This window comes from Onychostruthus taczanowskii, unplaced genomic scaffold (genome assembly GCF_017590055.1).
Source record: "Onychostruthus taczanowskii isolate IOZ18803 unplaced genomic scaffold, ASM1759005v1 scaffold1, whole genome shotgun sequence".
NCBI classification, from domain to species: Eukaryota; Metazoa; Chordata; class Aves; order Passeriformes; family Passeridae; genus Onychostruthus; species Onychostruthus taczanowskii.
Genome location: NW_024496525.1, coordinates 35,401,816 through 35,428,591, shown reverse-complemented (window position 1 = coordinate 35,428,591; position 26,776 = coordinate 35,401,816). Strand labels below are relative to the sequence as shown.

The following is a 26,776-nucleotide window of genomic DNA, read 5'->3' as shown; positions in this document are numbered from 1 at the left end:
GGCCTCTCCAGTCCCCCAGGCAGTGCAGAAAAAGCCTAAAACTCTGTTTTCATCACACACACAGGGGCTGTTTCAATGGAAAACTTGAGCTGCTGATATTTCCGTAGAGATCGGCTTAGATCCACGATAACACTTCTCAAGGACTTACGTCCTCAGTTTTCTTAGCTATTTTCTGCAACTCCCTAAACAAAAATATCTCTGCTCCAAATTCAGAAAGGTCACTGTCTTCAACCACAAATTTAATTAACAGCTTTCCCCTTCTACAAACTTTTTCATTCCCCTCTTTAGTTAATTTTAACCCAGTGTCCCACTTTAGGAGCCTGTATTTTCCACTTGAGGGAGTAGATGCTCAAAGGAGTGGCCCCAGGGAAGCTCAGCTCAGTAAGTGATCACCAGTGGGAGCTAGGCTTATACACGGCATTACACCATGGAAACCTTCCCATCTCCTGTTTCAGACAAAATGTCTACAAAAACAATACTACTACTTTGCTGAATTCCTGCATTCTGCAGATGGGAAACTCAATTTCTACAGGGAAAGCCAGGCTGTTTTGGGGCAGCTCACGGTGCTCTGTCTTTTTGCTGCTGCTGCTAATTTTTGTGAGCACCATAGAATACAGTAGAAAATTGAAACTGTGTGAAAGATCAACAAATCAGTGTAGAATGTCACGCAGCAACATCTGTTAACTTTGGCTCTATCTCATATCCTCCTGACCCCCTCCTTCCCAGCCCCAAGTCTCCTGTTTTGTGAGAGCTCCGAGTGATAGGGACTTGGAGGGGAGGGATGTGCAAATGTCTCGCTGTTTCTCAGCAGTCTGAAGGTCTTGCAAAAGTACCATCTGGAGTGAAAGCTTAATGTTTGTGTGTTTCTATGTTTTTAGTTATGAAACAAATGGGAATTTGCTGAATGAATTAATTGTATTGCTCTGTAAAAGTCTATCTTGAGAGCCATTATGTATGGGAGCTTACAAAGCCTGTGGAGAGAAAGGAAAGTGGCTTCCCTTTCTAATTAGGGCTTTCAGGAAATCATTGATTACAGAATCAAGTAGGGTTGTTCAGAGACATTTGTTTGATAGTACTTCAGATAAATGAAATTAGTGCCTAATAATAATTTTGCTAGTGACACTGGAAGCAGCTGTACTTTCTAATGGTAAGCTTGCCCTGAATAAAGCTTCTTCCCCCCTTCCTTCTTGTCCAAACAATTATAGCTGATGAAACATCACTTCCAATCTGTAGGTCCCAGTAAAAAAAATATAAATCATGAAGAAGTGAGTGGTATGGTGAACAGTATGTTCTTAGTGGGAGAGTGTTTGTCTGGACCAAGTTATGCTTGTTCTTACACTGCATATAAAAAAAGTCAAAACATAAACCTTGACCTTGATTATATGTAGAAATATTTTACTTTTTTTTTTTTTTTCCAACAGGGTCAGCATATTTCATTAGCTCCCATTCAAAAATTAGAGGAAACTTTATATGAATATCAGCCTCTGCAAGTGGAGACATATGGACCACAAGTTCCAGAGCCTGAAATGTTGGGAAAGCTGGGGTAAGTAAATCAGTGCATTTTAATTCCCATTTTATGGCATCATAGCTGGGATTGTTACCATCTTCAGATTGCCAGGGATCTTTTTTTTCCTTTCCTTTTTTTTTTTTTTTTTTTTTTTTTTTTTTTTTTTTTAGGGATCTCAACGAAATATTAGACTTCCTGCCCAACCAACATTTTGTTTGGGTGGATAAGCTGAAATTTTTGGTCCTCTTGCCTTTATAGATCTATTGAGAGCTGGACTGGATTGCATTAGTGTTTTTAAGGTTGTCCTTGGCAGTCATAGTGAAGTAGCTGTTCATTTTCAGTTGCACGGTATTAAAAAATAAATAAATAAAAATCTGGGGCTTAATTTACCCAGCTGTAAGCCAGTAAAAATATTAAAGTTGGGCTGTTTGCCATGGAAAAGGGTAGATTTACTTGTCGGCTGCTGTCTACAGTCAAACTGTGTTTGTGAGAAATGAAGCACAGAGCTTAACTTTGTCAAAAAATATAATGCAGGGCTGGTCCAGCAGCTTGGCAGCATCGTGGTGTGCATCCATGTTTGAAAGGGAGTTTGGGAGCCTCCTGTGCCTGGGTTAGGGAGGTTAGGAAGTCCAGGAGTGATGTGTCTGCTCTCTAGAGATGTGTTTGTAGCTGAAATGCCACCTGAAAACTGGAGCTACTGGGTGAGTGTCATCCAGCTCATCATGGCCTGACCCTCAAGGTCATCAGCACTTCCAGTGCCTGGAAAACTGCATGGCAAAACGAATGTGCAGGCTGGCAAGGCAAGAAAGAGTTGGAAAAAATAACAGTTTATGTTTGGCTGTGCAATCTGGGAAAACTGAAGCCACAAAGTACTGAACAAAGTAGAGGCAATTTAGTGTGGAGTTTGGGAGACCACTGAAATCCAGACAGGAATCCTATCTAGTTCACTGGCATGTGAGAAGTTGTAACTCATCCAGGAAATGACAGAGGTAGATAGACTTAGTAAGGTAAATAAGCAACCTAATGGTGCTTCAGGAAACTGAAGTGAGAAGTGACAGTGAAAACTGTCTGCAAGTAAGGCTGTCTCCATTTTTACTGTTTCTGTGTCCTCCTGATGCCTGTAATTTTTATTATCTTCTGCAACCAAGTATTAATTAGGAGTTTAAACTCGGGCAGAGCCTGGTTCAGCCTCGCCACCTGTTTGAATGGAGCACAGCTGCGAGGGACCTCCAGCGTGAGAGGAGCTTGAGGCCCCCTCAGCCTCATCACGGACAAGAAAAAGATGCCTTGTGCAGGGAGAATTCCCTTTGCTGGTGTCCAAATCCACCAGGAACACTGTCCTCTATGTCCATTGCATTTAGTGGCACCAGTTCTGGGGCAGCCCAACACTTTGCAGAGCAAAACCCTTTAAACCCTGCAGTTGCATCCGTGTGGGAGCGTATTCAGAGTAGGGTTTGCAACAATGCCACAGTCTTTCCTTGGAGGCACTTTGAGATGTGCCATTTTCCTGCTGTGGGCAGGAGCAGCCAGGCTTGTTGGGCTTGCCTCTGGAGGTGGTGGAGGAGCTGAGAGGTGTGGGGTGACTGCGGCAGCAAGGGGAGGCTCACGGCTGGCTGGCTGGGTGGGTGGGTTGGTGGTGCCCACCAGAAGAGTTCCTCTGAGTCCCGAGGCTGTTTGCCATTCCAAAACAAATACATCAGTGCTGTGGGTTCCCAGCCAGCACAGCTCCAACCCTATTCCATGGGGTGTCTGAAATACCTTAAACCGTGCAGGGCTGTTGGTTTATGTATTTGTGTTTCTGTGTTTATATGAACTCATGCGCATTTCCTGTTGATGATGAATGCTTAACTAATGTGCCTCTGTCCCTGCTTTGGGGCTGTTCAGGCAGCTGCATGCAGCTGCCTGGGTGAGGCAGAAGAGCTGGGCACAATGTAAACCTCTCCAGCTAAAGATTTTTAGTTTCCTGTTCATTTGTACTTATAAAAGGCCAGGCTGGATGGGGCTTTGAGCCACCTGGCCTAGTTAGTGGGTGGCATCCCTACCCATAGCAGGGGGGTTGGAACTACATGGTCTTTAAGGTCCCTTCCAACCCAAACCATTCTATGATTCTGAATGTATTTAGCTGGATTTTTTTTTTATTAAATTTTAGTTTCTCCCTCTTTTCATTTTCCTGTTAATAACTTTGTGACTGACATTTATTGCTGCTAAATAGTTCCCTCCAATGTGCAGGCTGTTATCTGAGTTTCTGGAGCCAGAACTGTTGCAAACACAATTGTCAACCCAGTGACTTTGAATTCACTTCAGGTAGCATAATTTATTGAATTTTTTTTTCTTAAAAATACATTTTTTTTAATCTTCAAAACACTCAGTAGAACAAGTTTTCTGAATACTCCTTAACATACCTTCTGCACGACCTGCTTTAGGTTTCAGCATTTTTTTTTTTTCTTAGTGAGTTGCTGTAATGAAGGACACAGATGGCAAGAAAGTTTTAGCAAAGAGCAAGAAAAAGGGTGAATACTTACAGGGTCATGTAGAACATTTGTAAAGAATCTTTTATAATTAAAAAAAAAGCTTTTTAAGATGACTTGTATTATTTGCTTATTAGGCTTTTCAAAAAACTTAATGAGCTGACCATGAACTTGATTTTGCATTTTTCCACTGCTCTTCTGTGTGGAGTTTGCATATTTTGCAAAAAAGGAAATTTATGTTCAAATTGTTCTTACAAATTTGTTTAGCATTTTCCCTGGGGATGTAAATTTTCTTTTTTTTTTTTTTTTTTTTTTTTTTTCTTAAGTACTGCAGAAAAGTATTAACATCCTCGTGGTTTTTTTTTTTTTTTTTTTTTTTTTTTTTTTTTGGGGTGTTGGAAATCTGAGAATAATAAAGATTTAGGATTTTTTTTCCCCCAACACAAATGATTGGTATAATGTGTAGGGGTTTGTGTCCTTCAGCCCCCCATGAAGGTCACTTTGGTTGTTCAGACTCGAGGACCAGCTCGTGCCTGTCTCAGCTGTCAGATGGAAACGTGACTTGGAGAAGGGGAGAGGATGTGTGAGAGCATCTCCCAAACATGTGGTGCTGCCCTTGGAGGAAAATGGGCTCTTGGGTCACTGGAACATGCCCATCCAGGGGGTGGCTTCTGCAGCTGCCTGTCCCTCCACCACGACTTACAGCCCTGGCTCTGTGTGGCTTTGCCACTGCTCTGAGTTACTGAAGGTTACTGAATTGTGCAGGGACGTGCACTGCGAAATGCTTTGTGCACGGAGCTGGGGCAACCTGCTGATGTGTTTGGAGAGAGATCCCTGCCTTATCAAGGGCTCTACTGGCACTTCTGCTGTCACCACTAACTTAGTTTGGACTGAAGTGGAAAGTGTCACCTTTTGGTTCAAATTGGTGCAAATCTGTTGAATTGCCTTTTGGGGAGCAGAGGTGTGTGGCTGCGAGAGAACGTGAGGAGCACTTGGGCACTTGCTTTACTTGGAGGTTTTCTTAGATGGGCAAAATGTCCTGTCTCTCTTAATTTTATTTTTTTTTCTTCTTGATGTTTTAGCTGAATATGCTGAATTTGTGTGGTTGGAGGTCTGCATTTTTCTTACTGGAAAACAAAAGAAATGAAAAATATAACAAACTGACATTCCAAGTAGTGAAAGAATAACACAGGATGGGGATGGAGAGTAGTGTGTTGCTTTAAAAATGTATGTTTGATATGTAGTTTTGATTGTAAAGGAAAAACAAAACAAAAAAGCCCCCGAGGATCCAAATGATGTTTTTTTGGAGGTCCTGAAGAATGTAAAGACATTCTTGGCAGTAATTGTAAGTCTGTCTAACAGGAGTGGCCACACAGCAGCCACCAAGTTTTACAGCTGTGAAGAGCCATACACAAGCTACTTAAAAATTTACTGTAAATTGAAAATCTGCTTATATGATTAGCATTTTGGGTAAAGATACGTGAACTTCATGACTCAAGGTTTAGAAACCTTGTTATCCAAAGTGGATCATACTCAACACAGTGCCAGTCATGTCCTCACCATTCTCATAAAATTAAGGTAATTTACAAGTCAGGTTAAAAATTTCTCTTTGCAGCAGACCTTGTAATCAAGTCAAGCCTGGGCTGCTTAAAATAAAATTGTATTTGCCTACATAGCTTTGGAGAGATCCAAGCTGAGTATGTATATATGTGTGTATATAAAAATCAGGTTTGCTTCAAAAATCTTTTCTTTAAGGAAAAATGTGACTTCTCTTCGATCTATCAACTTGTTTTCATGTATAATCACATTGTTAGGAAACTCTGGTTAATGTTTTGTTTAAATAAGATGCAGAAAATGAAGCCCAATAGTGAACGCTAATCTAATGAGGATAGGTGATATACTTTGATAAATTAAAAGTTAAATCTAAACAGAATGTCATTTTAAGAGTTGAGGGGGTAAGTACTGAAGCAGAGTGGGAGTGCTGTGAAAATCTGTACATACAATGCCCACTGTGCTTTTTCTTGTGAACAACTGGATTGATTCATTCCTTTTTTCCTAGTGTAGGACAGCTCAGGCATTTTAAATTTCGCATTAAGATGAGGTTGAGTTTCATATCTGTTAGAGCTTTGTTAGTGTTTAATTTTTAACCTTCACTTCAAGTGGAAAATTTCTGCATATTTCTTTGTTGTACAGTGTTGTAGTGTAATTTGAAACACATGTAGAGTTCTGGCACTTAATCTAGAAATGACTCGTGTAACTTCTTTGCTGTCAGTCATTGTGATTTTTTTTTTTTTTTAAATGAGGCAATAGTCAGGATGGTCTCCAAACTATTCTTACAGCATAGCTGAGCTGGTCTTTGGCTGGATTAGCTTCTGCTAGAACCCTGTCAGTGTCTGTGTAGGGTTTGAGGCAGTGAAATAACTGAGAATTGATTTTGAATGGGTGACAGGACTGCTGGGCTTTAAAAGTCCATAGCAGGTGATTTTTCACATCTGCTCTGTCACTGGGGTATGCAGATATTTCTTGAATCTTGGAAAAGGAGAAAAGCCACAAATGAAGGGCTGATTTGATCTGCTTTGGCCCATTGGTTTTGAACACTGAATTCATTCTGTTCCTTTTAATGGAATCTAGTCTCTCAATAAGTTCAGTAGTCAGAGTCAAAAGATTGAGTAAGAGCAAGGGAAGCTTGTCTTGCTTTGGAGGGCACATAGAAGGCTGCACTCCTTGCAGGAATTCTCTTGGCTACCAAGGCATATGGTCTGAATTTCCCAGAGTCTCCTGTTGCAGGGCCTGATCCTCAGCAGAGAGGTTTGTCTGCTGCAGAGCTTTGCATTGGGTACCTAATGAATGAGAATTGGCAGGTAAGGAGTGATTATTGCTTTAAAGACTCAGCTACAGTTTCCATACAGCCTTTTGTTTTTTATTCATTTTACCATGAATAATTGAGTAAAAACACACGAATGGCAAAACAAGTACTGTGTGGGTGCCCTTTTCTGGAATCATGAACTTGGCCAAGTGTGCTGTCTCAGGGCAGGCAACACAACTGCCTATAAACCATCTTGACCTGGTTTGATACAGAAACTGTCTGGTATTGCTTTAGCATTCCACAGAAATCCTACAGCCTTCATTTTAGGATTTTTGGAAGGACGCAAATTTAATATAGGGGAGGTAGATTAGCACCAATTTTTCCAGCTGAATGGAAATCAAGGAGTGCAGCCTTTAGTAAGTCTGAAATCTTACTGTTTAAGGAATCAGCTTTCTGGCAAAAACGTCTATGAACGTTTCAAACGACACCCCGTAGAATATGGTGTTTTGCATGGAGCTCTTCTGTCAAGGTCATTAGCAATTGAATATATTAAAAGTGGACTGCTTATGAAATGGAGAGTTTTGCTTCCTGCCCGCCCACCTGTGGGTATAGTGTGGGTTCTGTAACTGTAAAAGGTCTCAGGAGGGTTATAAAAGCAGAGAATATGGAAAATATATAAAGAAACAAAGAAGGAAGCCTGCATATACCATGCAGTTTCTTATATGTAAAGCTGGCTGTAGCTGTGTGTGTACCACTAAATTAACCTCAAAAGCTGGCCCTGACAGCAGAATGTCCATGGTGATTGTTTTTGTTGGCCTTTGGCTTCAAAATTAACTCATCGATCTAACATGAGTCTCTGTGCTCGGAATACCGGTCTGGTAATGTTTTTTTACTTTTTCATGCAATCATGGAAAAAATATGTTTCTGCTCGAAGCAGTTGTCAAACAAGCTTCTTTCATCGACAATCAGACACAGGGCAGCTGAGTAAGGCTGTTTAGTCTAGAATAAATACTCGTGAGATTACAAGGTCGCTGTAGGAAATGTAATTATACCATTTATTCCAGAATAGTCTTTCTGTAGCGTGGGCTTGCTGAATACTAAATCATACATTCATTAAAATACTTAAATGTGAAGAGGAGAAAAAAAAAAAATCAGAGCCTTAATGGAATGGAGATTTGTCTGCAAACTATGCTACGGGATCAAGCAGTAAATATTTAAAATTGATTCAAAAAATCAAGATGGCAATACTGGCTTTATTATTGAAAGTTTGTAGGAGGCAAACCCTGAGTTGTGTGTGCAGGTGTGGAGGCAGTGCTGCTAAGTGGGCAGCTGAAAGGTGTCAGGCAAAACTGTCTGCTGATGGATTATAATGTGTCAGGAGGCATCCAGCGATTGTGTGGGCCAAATGCCTTATTTTCTGTGCTCTTTGTGCCTCAGCAAATGAAAGCCTTGTTACTACCAGCCAGTTAAAAAGACCTGATTGTCTGTGACAGTTCTTATCTGTTATTGAAAGCCCTTCTTTGCTTTCATCCTTCCCTCCATCCCCTGCATTGATATTGCTGTTGATGTCTGGTTCTCCTGTGACTCTGTGTCCACAAGCTTTCCTCCTTAGCTGCTCTATTTTGGTAGAAGTTAAGTTTTAGGACTTCTGTTGCATCTCTGAAATGATGTGGTAAATTTGAGGTCAGTGGTTTTTATGCTCAGTATTTTCCTTTTCTTTGCGTTTTTCCTTCCTTGCTTCTCCTTCACTCCCATCATGTTGCCCTTTTTGAGTCTTTCTCTGGCTTCTCAACCAGATGGATAATTGCACTAGGAATTGCGTGGTTACCACAAGAAAAACAATATGTTTTGCACATGCAGGAGAGATCTGTCCCGATTCTCTCACTTCAACAACAGCACGGCCTCAGTGTCCTCCAGTTTTTGTAATTCTTCCTGGGATAGAGCCCCCAAATGCTTCTTTAAGCCCATTGTTAGAGTAAAGAGGCAGAAACAAAGTGATGGGGAGCAAAGTCTGCCTGATGGAGAGTGTGGGAGCTCATGGAAATCCATTGCTGAGCTCCTCCTCCTCCTCATCAGCATCTGGGCATCGCTCCTGCTCTGTGCTTGGCTGTCAGGAGAGATGGCACAACGAGGACTTGCTCTGGGGTAGTCTGAGAAAACCCTGGCATTTTCTCCTGAAGGGTCTATTTGGATGCAGTAATTTTAAACTAATTAGTTTCAGATGTAGTTGAAGTGGAAAGGTGATGAGCATCCTATTTGAATTTGCCTTCTGAAACATTTGTAAAAATGCATTACAATAAAAATTCAGAAAGGAGGTGTGGAAGGAAGGAGAGAGAGAGGCTTCCTAAGCCCTTCACCACTGTTGTTTTAAGAAGGGGGGATTATGTAAAATGAAAGCATTTAGCCAGAGACAGCCAGCAAAAAAAAAGATCCATAAAGAAAATAAAGCCAGAAATGATGCATTATCTTGACTCTGACACTGATAAATACAGTTGTAAAGCAGCATTCTGATGAAAATTTTGTTCAGGTGGGGGGTGGCTTGCTTGAAGCTTTCTGCAGTTTTTAAAGCAGTAGTTTGTGATTCTTTAACCTCCTTCAGATGGCTTTGTTGAAGGAGTCTCTAATGCTTAAAGCTTCTTCAAAGGGTGCTTAGTGGTAGCAATGAGGGATCTCTTCCTGGAGGAGCAGGTCAGTTGCCAAAGTCAATAATTCCACTGATAAATTTCATCATATGAATGGATGTAACTGCTCCCAATCCTGATCATGATGGATGACAAGATTTTTAAGGTTTGGGCTGGATTAGATCATACTGAAGGGAAAAGTGGACCAGAGAAATTTTCCTAAGAGTTAATGGTATCCCATCCCAGGTGTGTTCTTCTTTATTTTTCCCAGTTTCCTTAATTAAAAAAAACCCAAAATCATCCAAGTCTTCCACACCTATAAGAGTTGGAGTTTCTGGCTCCTTCCATTCCAGCAGTTTGTGCATCTCTCCCTGTTACTGTCACACTTGCTGGAACAGCAGTGATTTTAGGAGTAACTGGGACCAGAGCTGCTGCATGGAAGGGAGTGGTTGGATATAGAGGGGGACTCTAAAAATACCTTGATTGAAGCTCTTTGGATCTTTGAAATTGGAAGATGTCCAAGGAGAAGTTAAAGGTTATTATGTCAGGTGCCTTTTTGAAGTTAGAGACTCATGTATGTTGGGTCAAGGGGGAAAAATACATAGTATGGCTTTCCTGTCATGCATTATGGCTATTTCTGATTAATTTTTTTGTTAGTGGTGCTGCTTAGAGGGGGTTGAGGAATTAAAATGGTTGGCTGGAATTTATGTACACACATTTAGGAACCAATTTCATGGCTTTGGTTTTAAAGCCTTGCTGGTAGTTATTTGAAAACTGTTCTGGTAAACAAGACATGCAGTGCCAGGCTTCCAGAAAGAATTGAGTTGTTCACTTCTCCCTCTTCCAAACTGAAGCATTTGAGTTAGGCTGTGTTTCTAATAACAAAGCAGAGGTTTGAACATAATGGGACTTCACAGCTGAACTATTGCTCAGGCTTGAAGGTAACACCACCATATTTTTGTTTCTCTAACTGGTATTAAATGTAAAAACATAAATCCTTTTCAGTGGGAGAGGAGAAGGGGAGATGGTTTTCATTTGGCATAATTTCCTGTGAGACGTGGTTCTAAACAAGGCCCATATTTACACAAGACAATGCAGTTTTACATGTACTGGTATATCCAGCATGTTTTAAAATTGTTTTGCCAGCCCCAGGTATTAAATACCTTCACAATAAATGTGTTTAATAAAAGTAGATGAAGTTTGAAATAATTTTTTAATAATTTTACAGTAGAAACACCAGTTAAATCAACCCCACTGCAGTAATAAATGTCACAAAAACAATTAATTATAGTTGCTTGCCACTGCAAAATCAATTGTGTAACTGTTCTTCTAAAAGTGACTTTTACATTACTAAATCCTAAACACTACACTTCTGTAACTTGTCAGAATCAGGTTTTGGTTAATAGATATTTTCAGTGATGTAATGGGAACTTCTGGCATGGAGTCAGAATATAATGGACTGTGATTAATGTTTTAATAAGCACTTTTCTTCTACTTATGATGCAGCAGTGAAATGGTTTCCTGCTTAGATTGATAGAAAAGCAGGTGTGCGTACATACTTTTTTCTTTCAGTAAGAATAAGTTTTTCAATGCTTCTGCTTGAAAACATTTAATGTTTTTCCTTGAGTCAAACGCTGCTGATTTGGGGGTTTCAGTTTGTTTGTTTTAAATCCAGCTATTGCTGATACTTGTCAGCTGAAAGTGGAGGGTGCCATGGAAACCTTTTCAGTACTTAAAGTAATTGCTTTGTAAAAAAGGAAACTCATTAGTTTAAAAAATAGTTTTGATATATTGACATTTTCTTCAGTGGAAGGATTTGTTTAAAATAGTGTTGGAGTAATTTGAAAGTGTGCAAGAACACATACAGTGTTGAAAATATTAGCAGGTTAGATTTATTATGGAGGTTGATGTAATACACTTGCTACATCATGCTTGGTTACTTTCATCCTGGAAGTGATTGTGTTATTCAGTATTATTTAAATATTTCTTTTTAAAAAAATTAATAAATAAATAAAAAAGTCTTTTAGTCACTGCTTTTAGTGACCCATCAATCCAGAGTTTTTACAGGTATAGCTTTTTTTGCTTAGAAATTAAGTCAGCTCTTGTTCTGGTGGTGTTTCTTCTAAGATAATGCTGAAGGTGAGCAAATTATTCAGACTTTAACATCCTAATAATATCTGGTGATGGTTGTGCACTTGGTCTCCACTATTCCTCTGCAGAGGAATATATATCTACATAGAAAAATTGTTTATATATATAACCACAGAGCATGAGGACTACCTTCTGTGGAAAAACAAAGTTCTCTTTTCTTTCTTTCTCCTCTGTCCTTGTAGACTTGATAGGAACAATGGATATACCTGTGATGAGGAGAGAGAGAAGAGGGTGAAACTGTAGAAAGAGGGTGTCCCATGTCCTGCTGGCATCATTCCAGTAGTCTGGATTCCAGGCCCCTCTGCTCCCCACCTCTGAAAGCTGGGTGAGCCTTTCTGGAAGGATGGAAAAGGTGCTGTGGTCCTGGCTCCAGTGCAGGCGCTTTTCTCTCATCTCCGGAATCTGTCGACGTTAATTGAGATTCAAGATAATAGTTTCTCCATCCCTTTGTTCTTTCCCCTAAACCTGGAATCTTACTGACTCCTCTGTTCTCAGGAGCATCGACCCATGCTTTAATTTTTCCATCAACTTCGGAAAAAATGCAGATATCAGCATACTTGTGTTTTTAATATTTATTGAGAATTTACCAAGCAGCCTCTATACCTTGGGTTTGTGCCAAGTCTCTCTACTGGGCTAGTGTCTGCCTTGCACAGAGAAGGTTACTTATGGTTTCCTTTATTTGCTACTGCTGCATTTGTCTAGTTCTCCCTTAAAAATTGCAGGAGGTGACTGCTGGCTGCTATCTTTATTTTCTGACTCTCTTCCAGAATTCATGAGGAAATGCTCCCAAATAAAGTCAAAAAAATTCTACACCTCTTCTCCCCTTCCTGTCATTAGAAGGTTCTCTCTCTCTTCCCCCTCTTTTCACATTTAGGCCCTGATGGATTGGGCAGACTTCTTGCTCTGTGGTCATTGATTCTACTAATTGTCAAAAGCTATTCCAGAAATGAAGAGAAGAGATTTTGCACTCTGAGGCCATCTCAAACTTGGAAGCATAAAGGCTCTGCTGTTCCAGACTCTCTTCAGCACACAGTTAATTTTGGAATGAAAAGTCCCACAGATATAGAGTCTGCAAACAATCTGAAATAAGGAACATATCTTGCCTTTTTATTTTTTCCCTTGTTCCATGATGTAGGTGCATCCTGCTCTTTTTCTCCCCAGCAGCAGGGCAAGTATTGTTGTGAAGGTGTGAGTGCAATAGGGATTTTGCTTTAGGAGTCTGCTGTGACTGAGCAGTCCCTTGCCTTGAGCACTTTGGGCCATAGGATCCTTCTTGGACTTCTGGCTTTTTTCTAAGAGCAGTCACTGAAGTTGTTATTTTTGTATTTTGCATTTATTAGCTCTCTCTTTTTTGCTCACCCAGAAGTGCTCTATAGATTTTTTGGGTCTGCTGTATTTACTCAATTTATCCAGGCCTTGGAAAAGCTTGGAATAGCAGAACACATAAAATTGGTGTTGTCCAATTCTGCAAACATCTGAGCAATTGACAGTGTCATGACAGACCCTGGAGGTGACAGCAAGGGTAGCTCAGTGCAGCTCCCTGCCCACCATTTTCACCAGTGCTCCCAGTTAACACCTCCAGACTCCTTCCCTGCCTTCTCCAAAGACGTGTAGGAAGTTCACATGTTTCTTGACTTGTTTTTGGCTCTAGTATCAAAACACTAATCTGAAAAATTCCCATTGAACTTGTTTGGGTGCTGAGCGTGGCAGGTTTAAAAATAAATAAAAGCTCCACACAGGTCCAGTTCTGCTCCCAGCCCTGGCAGAGGAATTTGTAGTGGCTTCAGTGTGAACAGGATTAGACCTTACAGAAACGCCTTTAATGTTCCTGCCCTGGGGCTGTCTGGGTAGATACTTTCTTTGCAGCACAGAGGATGAACTGTGTGTGCTCACAGGCTCTTCCATACAATTGAGGAGTGTGCTCACATGGCTCAGGGATGTTTGCAAATGGAGCAAAGGAATGCAGCTACCTGCAGGACAGAGGGTGGGCAGTGGAGCCCTGTGCTGGTGCTGCAGGCTCTTCATCCCCGAGTTCAGATATTTGGCTTTTCTGGGAGCTGTTGGCTGCTAGTTGATTTTCCTGTATTTCAAAACAAATGCTGAAAACTTGCCTGGAGCTCTTTGCTCAGATCAGCTGCCCGTATGTACTACAGCAGCAGGTTTTACAGGCTGTCTGCCCTGGGAATTGAAGACCAGAAAAAGAAAAGAAAATCAATGTATTTTCTTTTAATGCTATTTTTATCTCCTTAGAAAAAGACTATGAATGGGGCTAGCCAATAGATGAGATTTCAGTGCTCATGTGAGGGTCCATTTCATGCCTTCCTCATGCATGTGTGCATTATTTCTTTTTGTTTCTTTTTTCTTTCTCCCATTGGTGCTTTGGTTCATCATCTGAAAAATGGAAACATCTGATTTGAAATATCAGCATTAGGTTCTGGGAAGTGCTTGCTGCTTCCAGTAGAGAGAACCACCCAAACTGGGGTGGCTGGCTGGAGGTGATCCTACAGGCTCCTGGTGTCTGCAAAGAGCAGTGCATCCTCTATTTTGGGCTGCTTTGCAGGATGTTATTTGCAACAAATCCCAGAGTTTTTGTTGACTCATGACTTATATTTTGGTTCTATTCAGCATTTTTTTTTGTCCTTTGAGGGCTCCAGCAGCTGAAACAGCATCGTCTTACCACACGGCAGTTTCAGCTGAGCCTGGTGTTTGAAATGGCAACACTGCTAAATGTTTGTGACTTGTTTTTAGAACACCATTTCAGCTGCCAGTTTCCTTGAGAAAGCAGAAACAATGTGAAAAGCAAGAGATACAAATAAAGGAGAGGCTTTAAAATACTTCTGATGAAAAAAAAAAAACAAACCCCAAACAACAACAGCCAAAAAACAAAACAAAAAACATGCTAAATTTAGCAGAAATTCTTGAATAGGAAAGTGACATCTAAATAAGCATGCATGTTCCTGGATTCCCTTCACCTTTTTTCTAGCCTGTACATAAACTCAGTGATTAAATTCTCTCTTAATGAGCCATTTCCAAAAATTTTGCTTTTCCTCTGATAAAAGGTTTGGGTGCTCTCAGAAGAGCAGCTGCCACATGGTGAGGGTAGATAAAGGGGAGGAGGAGAGTTCCCCAAAACTCTTCTTCCTGACAAAGTGGTGAAGGAACTGCAGTGGTATTAATTTCTCCAGAGAGAGGGTAGGATTTAGGGTGCCAGGAGTAACTGCTTTGAGGGGATGATCTGTGTGCCCAGGAAAGCTGTTTTTTCTGCTGGAATTATTTTGTTAATGCATGTGTTTGTGCATGCCTATGTGTGTATGCAGATATTGTTATGGATTATCTTACATTTACAATGTGATAACTCCTTGCTGTTATTGCTGTTGTATTATTAGGTGTTCTGTAGATCTGCAGTGCAGTGCTTTTTTTCAGCAAGTACAGCTGAAGCTCAGTGTTTTGCCCCAGAAAAGAGAAGGTAACACTCAGAGAACTCATTGCAGAAAACCAGGGTGAATTCTGAATTCCCCTACTCGATACCATTTTATGTCTGTACCCACCTCCTTACCTCCAGAAGAAACCAGAGCTCAAGTTTTGTAAGTCAACCACCACTATCTGTGTTGTTTCCAGTATTAATTAATTTGTGGTGCTGTGTTTGTGTGACCTGTTCTTAGCTCCTGGCTGTGTGACCTTTGCTATTAAGCTGTCTCTATCTGGAAAAAGTCCACGTTAGTAAGTGCTACACAGAGTAGTTTGAATCATTTATCCATTTCCCCAGCCCCCTCAGAATTTTTACAGACAGATGTACATTCTGCAATTGGTGACTTTTATATTTTCTTTCAAATGGTAGATGAAAGTGGTTGAGAATCACTAGGATAAAATGAGATCCCTGCAGGGAAAATACCTCGTTGGATGATGAATCCCATGAATCCCCATTTACACTTAGTCCTTAAGATCTATCAGTGTAAATCATGCTTAATTTTTTTTTTTTTTTTTTTTTTTTTTGCATAGCACCTATGAAAACTAATTAGAATATGGTACTTTAAAAATTAATTACTGCCTTCTTTTATTGTAAAGCTAAAGGTGAGCTTGCACTTTTCGTTGGGGTGTGTCATTGAGGGGTGTGTTATTTCTTGGGGTAAAAAAACCTTGAGATCAGTATTGCTTCAATCCATAGGTCAGTGTAGAATATTTTCAGTTGCAGTGCATTAAATGGACAGGGCATACAGTGGAAACTTTTGTATTCCAGGGGGTTGAGGGTTAATGGTTCTGATGCAGAAGGACAGCTAACTCGGAAAGACGACCACAGCACTCCCCTGGAAATATTACCAGATTATTTTCCTTTAAAAAATGGAATGCTTTCTGTACAGAAAATGAGGAGTTTGCATTGATACAGATTTAACCTCCATAGAGAGTTACAGGAAAATCCTGCAAAACCTGTGTTAAAGTTTGTGTGTGGAGCTGTATTTGAGATGATTTTTAGGCAACCCAGGCTCACGTGTGCTCCAGCCTGTGCTGGAGTAGCACAGAGGTGGTCTGGGAGGAGCCAGCTCTGCTTCCCCTGTGGTTTTTGCTCTTCTATGGCTCCAACTGGTAGAACCTTTGTAGTACAAGAAGTTCTCACTCACAAAGGGCATCAGGTTAGCCTTTAGTAGATTTATGTGCCATAATATTATTTAAGCCTTTGAAAACCTGCCCAGCGCTGGCGAGGCAGATAATGCAGGGCTTGTATGGGGCTACTTCAAAGTGAGCTCCGTGGAGTGCTGGCCCTGCTGCTGGGAGATCAATACAGTGCTGTGCCCCCTCCCTTCAATCACATCAACAGCCTGTCAGAGGTGATGCACTGCTGCACCAGCTCAGTACAAACAGCAGCTTGATTCTGGTAGGAAAGAGATTTTATTGGACCAAACCCCCTTTCTCAACAGAGCGGCCGAGTGCCTTTGGTGTTTTACTTCAGAACAGGTCTGTGCCCAAAGAGAAGTGACATTTTCATCTGTGATGTCCTCTTCACTGCTGCTCAGGGACATAAAATCTGTGGAGTGTAGGTCCACAGAGACCTTGATGTTGTTTCTCAGTTATGCATCCAGTGAGTGCTCCCAGTCCCTGGCTGCCACCTGGGAGAGCTGCATTACTGGTCTGGCTGCTTTTAAGAGCTGATTACGAGGAAAGGCATTTCAGTAGAGAAGTGTTTTCATTCCTGCATTACCCACCATGCTGCTTTGTGTTCACGTTTTAACTGGAGAACTGCATTAAGCACGTTGTGTGTGTTACCCTTCTCTCCTCTGCTGCCTTTAATTACGAGGTTTATACATTGATGTACAGCAAATATTAAATTGGAGCTAATGGGAGGTGGGTTTGGGCCTGAGCTATAATGCCAATAATTGTGATGAGAGCTGGCAATTGACTTATGATGCCAAAGAGCAGCATGACATGCAATCTAGTGACATCACATTGAATGGTGTTTCACAGAGCACTAATACTTTATGTAGCTTTAAGATAAAAGCTTGGTTATAACACTCAATGCATAAACATGCATCTACCTGTTTATGGCTGTATGTTAAAGCAGTGGCCCACACTGTTTCTTACATTTCTTGTTACAGCAAGGAGCTTATATATCTTAATAGTACGAGAAATTAAGCAGTTCAAGAGCGCAGAGCAGGAAAAAGACCTGCTTTAATTTTCTGCAGATGTTTCTGGTGATGGAAGACTAAAGCAGTTTCATAATGAAATAGCAAATTGCATGAAAGAGGTTAAACTTCAGTACAAAGTTAGGCTGTATTTTAATATTCCAGGGGAGTGTATACTAATAGAATAATCACTCACCTCTTGTCTTGCAGCTTTTGACTTGACACAGTCATGGAGCTTCCCTTTAAAGCACAGTAATTTCTATATAAGCTGTTTGATCTGTCAAGTAGGTGTAGGAGCTTGTGTCAGACTTGAAGAAGGGAGCAGATTCGGCTCTGACAGATGATACAAATACAGTGAAGTTAATTGACTTTGCCAGGGGAGAAAATTCTTCCTCCCAATTATGTCAAATGCCAGACAACTTTCCAGAGGTGTGGAGAGAAACATGCCTAAAGGACAATACTGACACTGCTTTTCTAGTAGGTGCTTGCTCTGCTTTATTTTTATTTTTAACTTTTTTATTATTTAAGCTTTCAAGGATAAAGCAATAAAATCGACTAGCTCAACTACCTCTTTGTTTGAGGATTCTCAGACCTCATAAATCCATTGCCCCTCTGTGGTCCTCGGGATTTTCTGCCTGGTTTTGTGAAGATAAAAACTTGTGAAGCAGGGAGGTCCTGGGCTTCTTATTTTCTGCCAGTCCGAACCATTATAGCTTTAGGGGGTAACAGAAACACACCAAATGAATCCTGCAACACAACATTAGGTGTTCTGCTTCTTTGGCTTCATAGTGGCATAATTTAAACTCTGTCAGAATCAACAGGTTTCTGTCACATTCTAAGATTTTAGTGTTTGGAAGGCAGAGGAGAGGACTGGGCTTTAGACTTTGTTTGCTGGTCCCATGTCAGACCTATAGCCTGTCTCATATAGGAACCTCTGCAGTTTTGTGTTCCAGCACCACATGATTCTTTTACAGAAATTTCCTGTCAGTGGAGAAGGAGCCAGCAAAGCTGTCATGGTAGGGGATATTGCTTGGAGGAATAAAACTCCCCTTTTCTCCACTCTGACACCTTTTCCCCTCTCAGCCCCGTTTTTGTTTTCAGTTCATGGATTTTTCCACTGCAACTCATGATATGTGTTACTGCCAAGTGATGATAAATAAAAGAAATAATAAAAGGGATTGATGTAGACAACTTTTTATTCTCTGTCACCTTCTTGTGAGGTTTTGATAGACAAAGCACAGCACTGGTGGGCAGGTCATGCACAACCCTTCAGTTTTGTTTCACAGTGAAGGTAGAATCAGTTCAAATGCCCTTTTCTTTTGTGGCCCAAATCTACTATATAAAACTGGCCTTCTTGTTCAGTAACTGTTACAGCTTTTTCCAGAATACGTTGGTAAATCTGGCAGTATTTATATTTTATGTGGTTGGGTTTTTTTGGTTGTTTATTGCTGGGTTTTGCCTTACAAAAGTGCCTAGGAACATAATTGCAAGTCCATCCCTAGACACTGTACAGCAGGTCAGAGGTGTGTGGAACAGTCCATACCTCAAGTGGAGGATGCCAGCTTTAAAAGAAAAAAAGTTAAATAACGTGCAATGGTAGCAAACCATCTCCCTTTTATTCCTCCTGCACTTGACTCTCTTCCTGCTAAATGTGGCAATACTGTCAAAACTTCTCATTGTTTTGGCTTCTCCCTGTCAGTATAACTGTTCCAGACCTTTCAGTAGCCAAGAAATCGGTTCTGTTTGTGGGTTCCAAATTTTTACTCATCCTTGCATCTGGTTTTGTTGCCTTAAACCCCAGATACTTTCAGATTGACACAATATTGATCACAGTTGCATTTGGTTAAATTTGAGGTTAGTTTACATGAGTCACTGATGAAACTGCATGTGACACATTTTTGGACATCGGGAATTGATTATCTTTAAAATTATTTTTTGAGAAACTTTATTCAGCCACTAAATATACTTTTATTAAAACAAGGCCTTAGTATGTATAATTGAGATTTGGAATCATGGTGTTTGTTTTTTCACATTTCTTGGAGTGTGCTTTCAGTTTAGCTAAACTAAACACCATTCTATTTAGGGCATAATTTTAAGAATATTTTTGTAATTCTGGCAGCAAATGCTGTGACATTATAATTATGCCATAAGCATTCAATGTTTATCCATCATAAACTGGCTGTAATCCCAGTTCTGGAAAACAGCTTTCTTGTTGCTCTGGATTCTTCAAGTGAAGGGGCATTTTTGTCTGCAGAAATGATTTTTTAAGGAAATCCACCATTTAGGTTAGTTACATACTAAAGCAGATCAAGGAGAGAAGTCTGTCTCTCCCTCTAAAGTCATAAATGATTTTTGAAGTTTTCTTGAAGGAAGTTCACTTTTAAGGACAAGTTGAACCAGCAGATATTGTTCAGAAACAGACTCAATTCTTGCATGTATTAAAATATTGCACTCATTGAAGCACCAAAATTTAAAAAAGGGAACTGGTTAAACCAATGCAATCTAACGTTGTTAACATCCCAGTTAATTTGTGGGTTTGAAAGCCAAGCAGGATGCAGTGGTTCCCCCCAGGAGCCATACTGGGAGCAGCACCCTGTTCTCTCCCGGCTGGCTGTGGAAGGAGTGCTCCCTCAGCAGCTTTGCAGCTGATGCAGAGCCCAGAGCTCGTGCACCAGATGGTTGTGCTGCCCTTCAGAAGGACCTCGAGGCTGGAGAAACGGTGTCACAGCAATCGCAGAGAAATGCAGGGTGCTGCACCTGGGCTGGGACAGCCCCATGAGCCAGCACGGGCTGGGGGAGCAGCTCTGTGGAGAAGGGGCTGGAGCACCCCATGGTCACCAGGAGCCAGCAGCCTCCTGGCTGTGCCAGGCAGGGTCACCTGGAGCTCGAGGGAGGTGGTGGTGCTTCCCTGCACTGGATGTGAGGGAAACATCCAGAATGCTGGGTCCTGTCCTGGCATCCCTGGTGCAAGACATGGACATGCCTGGAGCAAGTAGGGATTGGTGATGCCTCAGGTTTTAACTTCTGTATTTTTCAGATTCTGTGCTGCTTTAGTGTGTAGTTCTGAGCTTCATATTAAGGGATGGTGAGCTGTCTTCACAGAGTAGGGAAACAAAACAATTCCTTCTCTAGCTGGGGACCAAGGACAAATGATCCAAATCTCAGGCCCAAGAGCATAAATAACATGGACTGAAGAGAGAAAAACAAGAAGGATGTGAATTCATAACCTAAAGCTGTAATTGGACAATTAACTCCAATCTGCAAATGGAGCAGAACTTATGAAAGTGAGAGACCCCGTGAGCGCTCGTCCATTTTGTGACCATTTTGGTTCATTTTGTGTAGCCCTGGCTGGGCTCTTGTGCTGCCCAAGGTGGATCCATTGAAGCCTTTTAATAAATCCCTACTGTATTCTTTAGCTCTGTATAGCCTCTGTTCTAGGTCAGCCTTCACAAGGCATCAGTTCAGTATCTGTCATGTGAGGTGAAACTGAGGGAACCTTCAATCTGGAGAAGGAAAGGCTTGCAAGGACCTTGTGTGTAAATACCTGATGGAGGACAGGGAGCGAAGGGGACAGAGCCAGGCACTCCTCAGTGATCCCAGTGAGAGGACAAGGTGTCATGGACACAAATGGAAATACATGGAATTCCACTGGAATGCATTTGCTGTGAGGGAGGTCGAACACTGGGACAGGTTGTCCAGGTGGTTTGTGGAGTGTTCCTCCTTGCAGATACTAAAACTTGACTGGATACAGTCCTGGACAGCCTGCCTGAGCTGATCCTGCTGAGCAGGGAGGCTGGACCAAGTGGGCTCCCTGTGTCCCTTCCAGTCTCAACCTTCTCAGTGCCACTGTCCTGCTCTAATTGCATGCCAGGGTGAGAAAATGTCACTAAATAATCTCAGCAACAAGATATGTAAAATTATATTTTAAAATAAAGAGATTATTTTTTTCAAATTGACAGCTTTTAGAGCAGAATCCACTAGGAAGTGTCTTTTTTTGTCTGCAGGCTGCCTTTGTTATCTTAGTTTCTTCTTTCAGAGGTTGCTCCACCAGTTTCTAAAGTGGAGTGTTGGATGCTGAGGCTGGAGTTGCCATCAGTGTGGGCTTGGTAGCATGAAATCAGTGGAGCTGCATGGGTGTGAGACATGATGAGTGGTGCAGCTGTATCTCCCTGAGATTTCAGAGGTGATCGAGTGTTAAGCTGCCTTTCTGTTCCTCTATCCCCCTGCCAGTTGTGTTCTTTCACCACTGAGTTTAAACTCTGCAGGAAAAAATACTGAAGTACAAAGGTACATCTGCTCATAAAAGAGGAGCAAATTGTCAGTGTCCTGCTACTCCCACTGGAATGGTCAGGCTGCCATGCTCTCCCTTTTCTGCTCCTGGAGAGGTGGAGGAGTGTGAGTCTGACCCAGTCCAGCTTTCCTTAGCTGTACTGTTAAACACCTTTCTATAGCTCTTAATCAGGGTATGATACTGAGCTTGGATAATGCCAACCAGATAAAAATTCAATTGTCTGTAGCAAACATAGCAAATGGCATCACTTTGTTGTAGCAAATAGCAAAGTGTTTGTTGTGCCTTTGATCTCTGAAGTGCTCTGATGTGGTGAGGTCATGTTGAGGAAGCACTAACAGGCCTTTCCTTGATTTTGTATTCAACTCGATGTGAAAGGAAGAAGGGAGAATGGAATTGAATGTGTGCTTATTGTGATAATTCATTTCAGTCAACAATCAGCTTGCTTTTCATAGTTCCTGCACAGGACTTGGTATTGGAATTGGACATTGGCAAATGACTTTATTAGTTTTCATTGAAAATTAATATGTCTGTCAGCTTTTCAGTGCAGGGCTCATTTTGCTCTTCAGGTCAGTTAGACTGCTGGCTTCCCTTTCAAAACTAATTTTCTTTATTGGTATATTTGCTTATGTCTTTTTAATCCTTCCAGTTACTGCTTCAGAAGATGTGGGAAGGGGAAGAACACTTGGTCCCTGAAGGTTGCTGTGAGCCAGTCACTGCTCGTATGAATGAAATATTTTCATACAGCATAAAACTTTATCTCAAAGAAAGACTTGAGAAGTTAAAATAATGGTAAATGTTCTCTAGACTAACTCTTGCAAGGCCTAAATAGCCTGGCCTTGCTCCAGGGAGGCACTTAACAATGTGCTTAACTTTAAGCGCATTGAATATTCTTCCTGGCATGAGTGAAAAATCAATGAGGCTGCTCACATGCTTAAAATAAGACATGTGCTTAAGTGTCTTTCTGGACCTCAGCCAGAGCGTTCAGCCTGTGAGATGAGCTGAGTTCTGACTGTGGGCAAAAGCCAGTAGTGTTTCATTTTGCTTGTCTTGTGCCTTTCTGAAGAATGCATTGATATTGTCTGTGTTTATTTTAATTGGCCTCCATTTCCCATCTAAGCCCTACCAACTCCAAGGCACTGGGAGTAAAATAGATGTGCAACTTAGGGCTGTCAAACAGCTTGTCAGGGGTAGTACTTAGACTGTATATATTGCTCTAGAGCAGGAACTGGACTTCAGAAAAGCTGGGAAAAGATGAGGTGAAACATGATTGTTTTCTTTGGTAGCCAAGGTTTTAATATGGAGAGAAAATGAAGAGGAGAGACGAGAAGGGCTGGTGACACGTAGCACCTTTTCAGTTAACATAGTTGCTTCTTAGGAAACATTAAAGAATGCAGACAGATGCATTAATAATCTGCTGGCAGTGGCTGTAGCCTTGGCAAGTCAGCTTTCCTACCTACTATTGATTTTTCTGACTCTCAGGCAGCAATTTGCAATGGGTGGTGTGATCCCTTACCCTCAAAATGGGCAGGGAGAGGAGCTGTCACAGCCAAAATAATTTTTACTTTCTAACCAACCCCTCCTGTTTCTTCAACAGCATCTTTTCCTGCTTAGATGACAATTTCCACTGCTGACAACTGTGAATGATAAAATATACTATATTTAAACACAAACAGCCTCCATGGCTGGAGGTGCAAAATAACCCTCCACGATGCACTGAGCTCTGTGCTGGCACCAGCCAGCCCTGGGGAAGCACCCCTCAAGTGCTGTAAGTCTGGGGTGTTACTGACTGGCAGGTGGAAAAGCAGTGCAGCCATGGGCATCTCAGAGAAATCTTTGCTGTCAACTCCAACTTACACATCTAAGGAAGCAGAAATGTCATTCTGCTCCTGCTGCCTTTTGTTTTTCAGCATTTAGACAGTGCTTGGCTTTTGCTTTCCCTCTTCGTGTTTACAGCTTCCTCCGAACAGGGCAGGGGCATCTCTTTGTTTCCTTGTGGATTTGATTTATAGAGGATGAGAGAGAAACTTGGAGCAGTTGGAAAGAGAGTGGCCAGAATAAAGGAAAATGGAGAATAGGTGTTTTTAAAGGGTTAAATATGTAAAACTAGAAACAAGCAGTTGGATTTTGTATGTAGGTACAAAAGTGTTCCTGAAAATGCACCTCCATGAGGGAGCAGTTGCCATTTTTATCAGATCTTTCCCACGTTTTGAGTCTTGAGCAGTTTTGAATGAGTTTGTTTGTAGGTTGTTGTTTTTCTTTTAGCTGCAGAAATTTGTTTGCAGAAATGTATAGCACTGCAGGCTGGATTTCAAGTTTGCTTCAAGGTAACTTGCAGTGTATGTTTTTATTGTGTACTTGTCCTAGAGGCCATTTATCTCTTTAAACAGTGAATTTCTTTTTAATTACAAAAAAAGCCTAATAGAATCACTTGTCAGATAGAGAATTGCAGTAAGATGTGATTAAATGTTCAGGTTTAAAGGGTGTATTCACATTCTGGGATAGCTTAAATGGTGAAATAATGTGCACTAGGGATATCAGAGCCAGAATTAGAACTGGAAGAGTGGATGGAAAAGGGGATCTTAGAACTGTTTTGCTTTCAGCTGTTTTCCCCTTAGCTTTTCTAAAATCAAGTTCAAGCAGCTCTGTGAGTGAATCTATCTGCAGGTGTCTTCAATGTGACAGAGCCTTCTGCCACCTAGTGTTACTGGGAGCTCTCCTCAGCAGGAGACTTTATTAAAAGTCATTTTTATTAGCAATCCCCACTGATTTCTGGGCACTTTCTGTGACTGTTTCAAAAGGCACTTTCTGCACCAGTTTCAGAATCAGTTCAGTCAGTAGGCACAACTTCTTTGGAGACAGATTTTGGGGATGCAGTTTGCAAGTTGAGTTGAGTGGTTAACAAGTAAGCCATGGAGAATTTCAGCAGTTGTGGATGTCACTGCTCTGTAACAACTCTGTTGGTATTTTCTCTTCCAAGTGAAACTAAGGGGTTCTGCCTAACTCGGCACACTCCTGTTGGATATCTGCTTCTTCTGTTTCAGGCTATTGGATTAGACTGAAAGCAACAGAAAACTAAAATTAATTCAAGAAAAATCGTATAAAAATGATTCAATTTAGACACTTAACTCATTGTCTTTTTAGAAGAGTAAAATGAAGATCTCCTATCATCACTGCATTTTTCCCCTCTAGAAATTCTACCAGGGCACAATAGACAAGGACAATAACATCCAGAGAATTTCACCCAGATTTCACAATAGAATTGTTAAGCTGTTAAAACAGAAAAATAGCCTTAATGATGCTTTATATTTAAGCCAAATAATAATAGCTCCTACCATATGCTGACAGAGAGGAGGAAATTGCCTAGGATTGAAGGAGTGGTTTTCTCCCCTTCATTCCCCTGTAAAAAATATTTTCAGGAGAACAGAGCAACTTTTCCCTCCTCCCCCACCTGTGGGAGCTGTGACTGCCCTGTGCCAGTGGGCTGTGCAGCTCCTTTGCAGGGGGGGTTTGAGAGCTCAGCCCAAAGGCTGCTCCTGCCTGGGGCAGATGTTTCTCATCCTTCACCTCCCTGTGCTGAGGAGAAGCCTCTCCCCGATCTCCTGCCTTCTTTGCTCCCTCCCACCTCTCCCAGCCCTTCCTGGGGAGCAAACGCCCGCCTGGCTGAGAGCTGTAAACCTGATCTCAGCATCAGCCTGAAATGCTGACCTGAGCAGCAGCAGCCAGAACCTGAGGAGGCTGAGGGGCTCCTGCATTAGAGCACAAGTCAGCTGCAAGGGAAAGCCACCTGGTTTTCACCTTCTTTTGACCTGAACCATCTCATCTTCTTTAAATACTGTCATTCAAACTGCAATATTTGCTTTCAACAATTACACTTTCCACATTTTGCCTAAAGAAAATAACTTTGGGTTCTTATTATCTGAAATGAATAACCAAGAGTTCATGGTTTTTCATTTGAGATAATTATTAGGTTTGGCAGCTTACTTATCTGATCAGTATCAGCAGCTAAAAACCCTCTAGAAATTCTTGTGCTATTTTGTTTGAGTCATATTAAACTGGAATTGCTGTATGATGTGAATTCATTGCTACTCAGTCAGAACAGAGGATGCTGTGTCACAGTGAAAACAGAACTGACTTTCTGCCTGGGGAAACTATTTCAAAGCTGAGGTTATAACCACTTTTTCTGTGTTCATATGACTTTTTCTGTCAGCAGTGATTTGGGGGCAAAGCCTGTTGCCATGCCTGATACATGAGTCACCCAGAGGCTCTGTTCTTCCCTGCTGGGACTAAAGCAAGTCCTTAAATGCAAGAAAAACTTTAAAAGCATTGGGCCACTTCATTTTCCAGCCTTGGGCATGAAATCCAGGGTCTTTACCAATGCTCCTGGGGCTAAAATACCTCCTGTCTGCTTGGAGCCACCCTGGACTCTGCAGCTGTGTCCTGAGCTAGGGGGTGGCATCCCTGTGTCCATGGCAGGGGGTTGGAACTGGATGATCTTTAATGTCTCTTCCATCCCAGATCATTCTGTCATTCTGTGATACAATCACAACTGTCCTTCTCTGTTGCCTCAGAACTGAGCATCAAGCAAAATGTGCTAAAAAGAAGGAGAAAAAAGTGTCTGTTCATCTCTAGCCTCCTTCTGTAGGTGTTCCTGACTGAGTGCTCTGTTCAGAGAGGGCTCCCTTTGCCTACAGATGCATAATTTACATGGAAGCTGGAGGGACCTCTTTCATGTAGCTCTCCCAAAGCCCCAGTTCATCAATATGGATCTCTGGCTGTGTGCTGGGGGATTCATGGTGCTCAGTGGGGTGTGTGGAACACGGCAAAAAAGGCAGAGCAGGAGGAACAGGAGGGAATTTTTATCATAAAAGAAGAGTTTGTGTGTCCAAAAGAGCTGTCTTTCAGAATAAAAGCTGTGTTCTCCCTTCTTGCCTGCAGAAGAGATGCTGTATTCCCAGAGTCCAGCCCAGGGAAGAGGAGACACAGTGGTATCTTTAAAACTGAACATGCCCTATCCTTACATAAAAAAGATAAGTCTATGAAAAGTCTTGACTTAGGTAGAAAATTACAGAACAGTGGTTAACTTCCTCAGAGTTATATATTTAAACACATCCATGTTCTTCTTGTGCCCTTTGTCCTAAACACAGCGTGTGGGAGGAAGAGTGGAGTTGGAGGACAGAGGGAAAGGTGAAGAATTTGGAGATCAGTCTATGCCAGAACATTTCCACAACACATTTAAAAGAGAGCTGCTTTGCAATTACAGAAATGGTGGCTTGATGGTTGTTTTACCCACTGAAAAGAAAAAAAAAATCCAATATCA

The 26,776-nt window shown here is 41.4% G+C and overlaps 1 protein-coding gene across 2 annotated transcripts in view; it reads left to right on the top strand.

The window, feature by feature from the left end:
• Nucleotides 1-26,776, top strand: part of MNAT1 (MNAT1 component of CDK activating kinase) — a 119,043-nt gene that overhangs the window by 81,874 nt on the left and 10,393 nt on the right. For both annotated transcript variants that reach the window (XR_005952236.1, XM_041398244.1), the window contains exon 7: nucleotides 1,422-1,543. Coding sequence is in view for 1 of the 2 variants with exons in the window: in XM_041398244.1 (XP_041254178.1) it covers nucleotides 1,422-1,543 (122 nt within the window). In the remaining variant the exon portion in view is untranslated. The remainder of the gene's footprint in view (nucleotides 1-1,421; nucleotides 1,544-26,776) is intronic.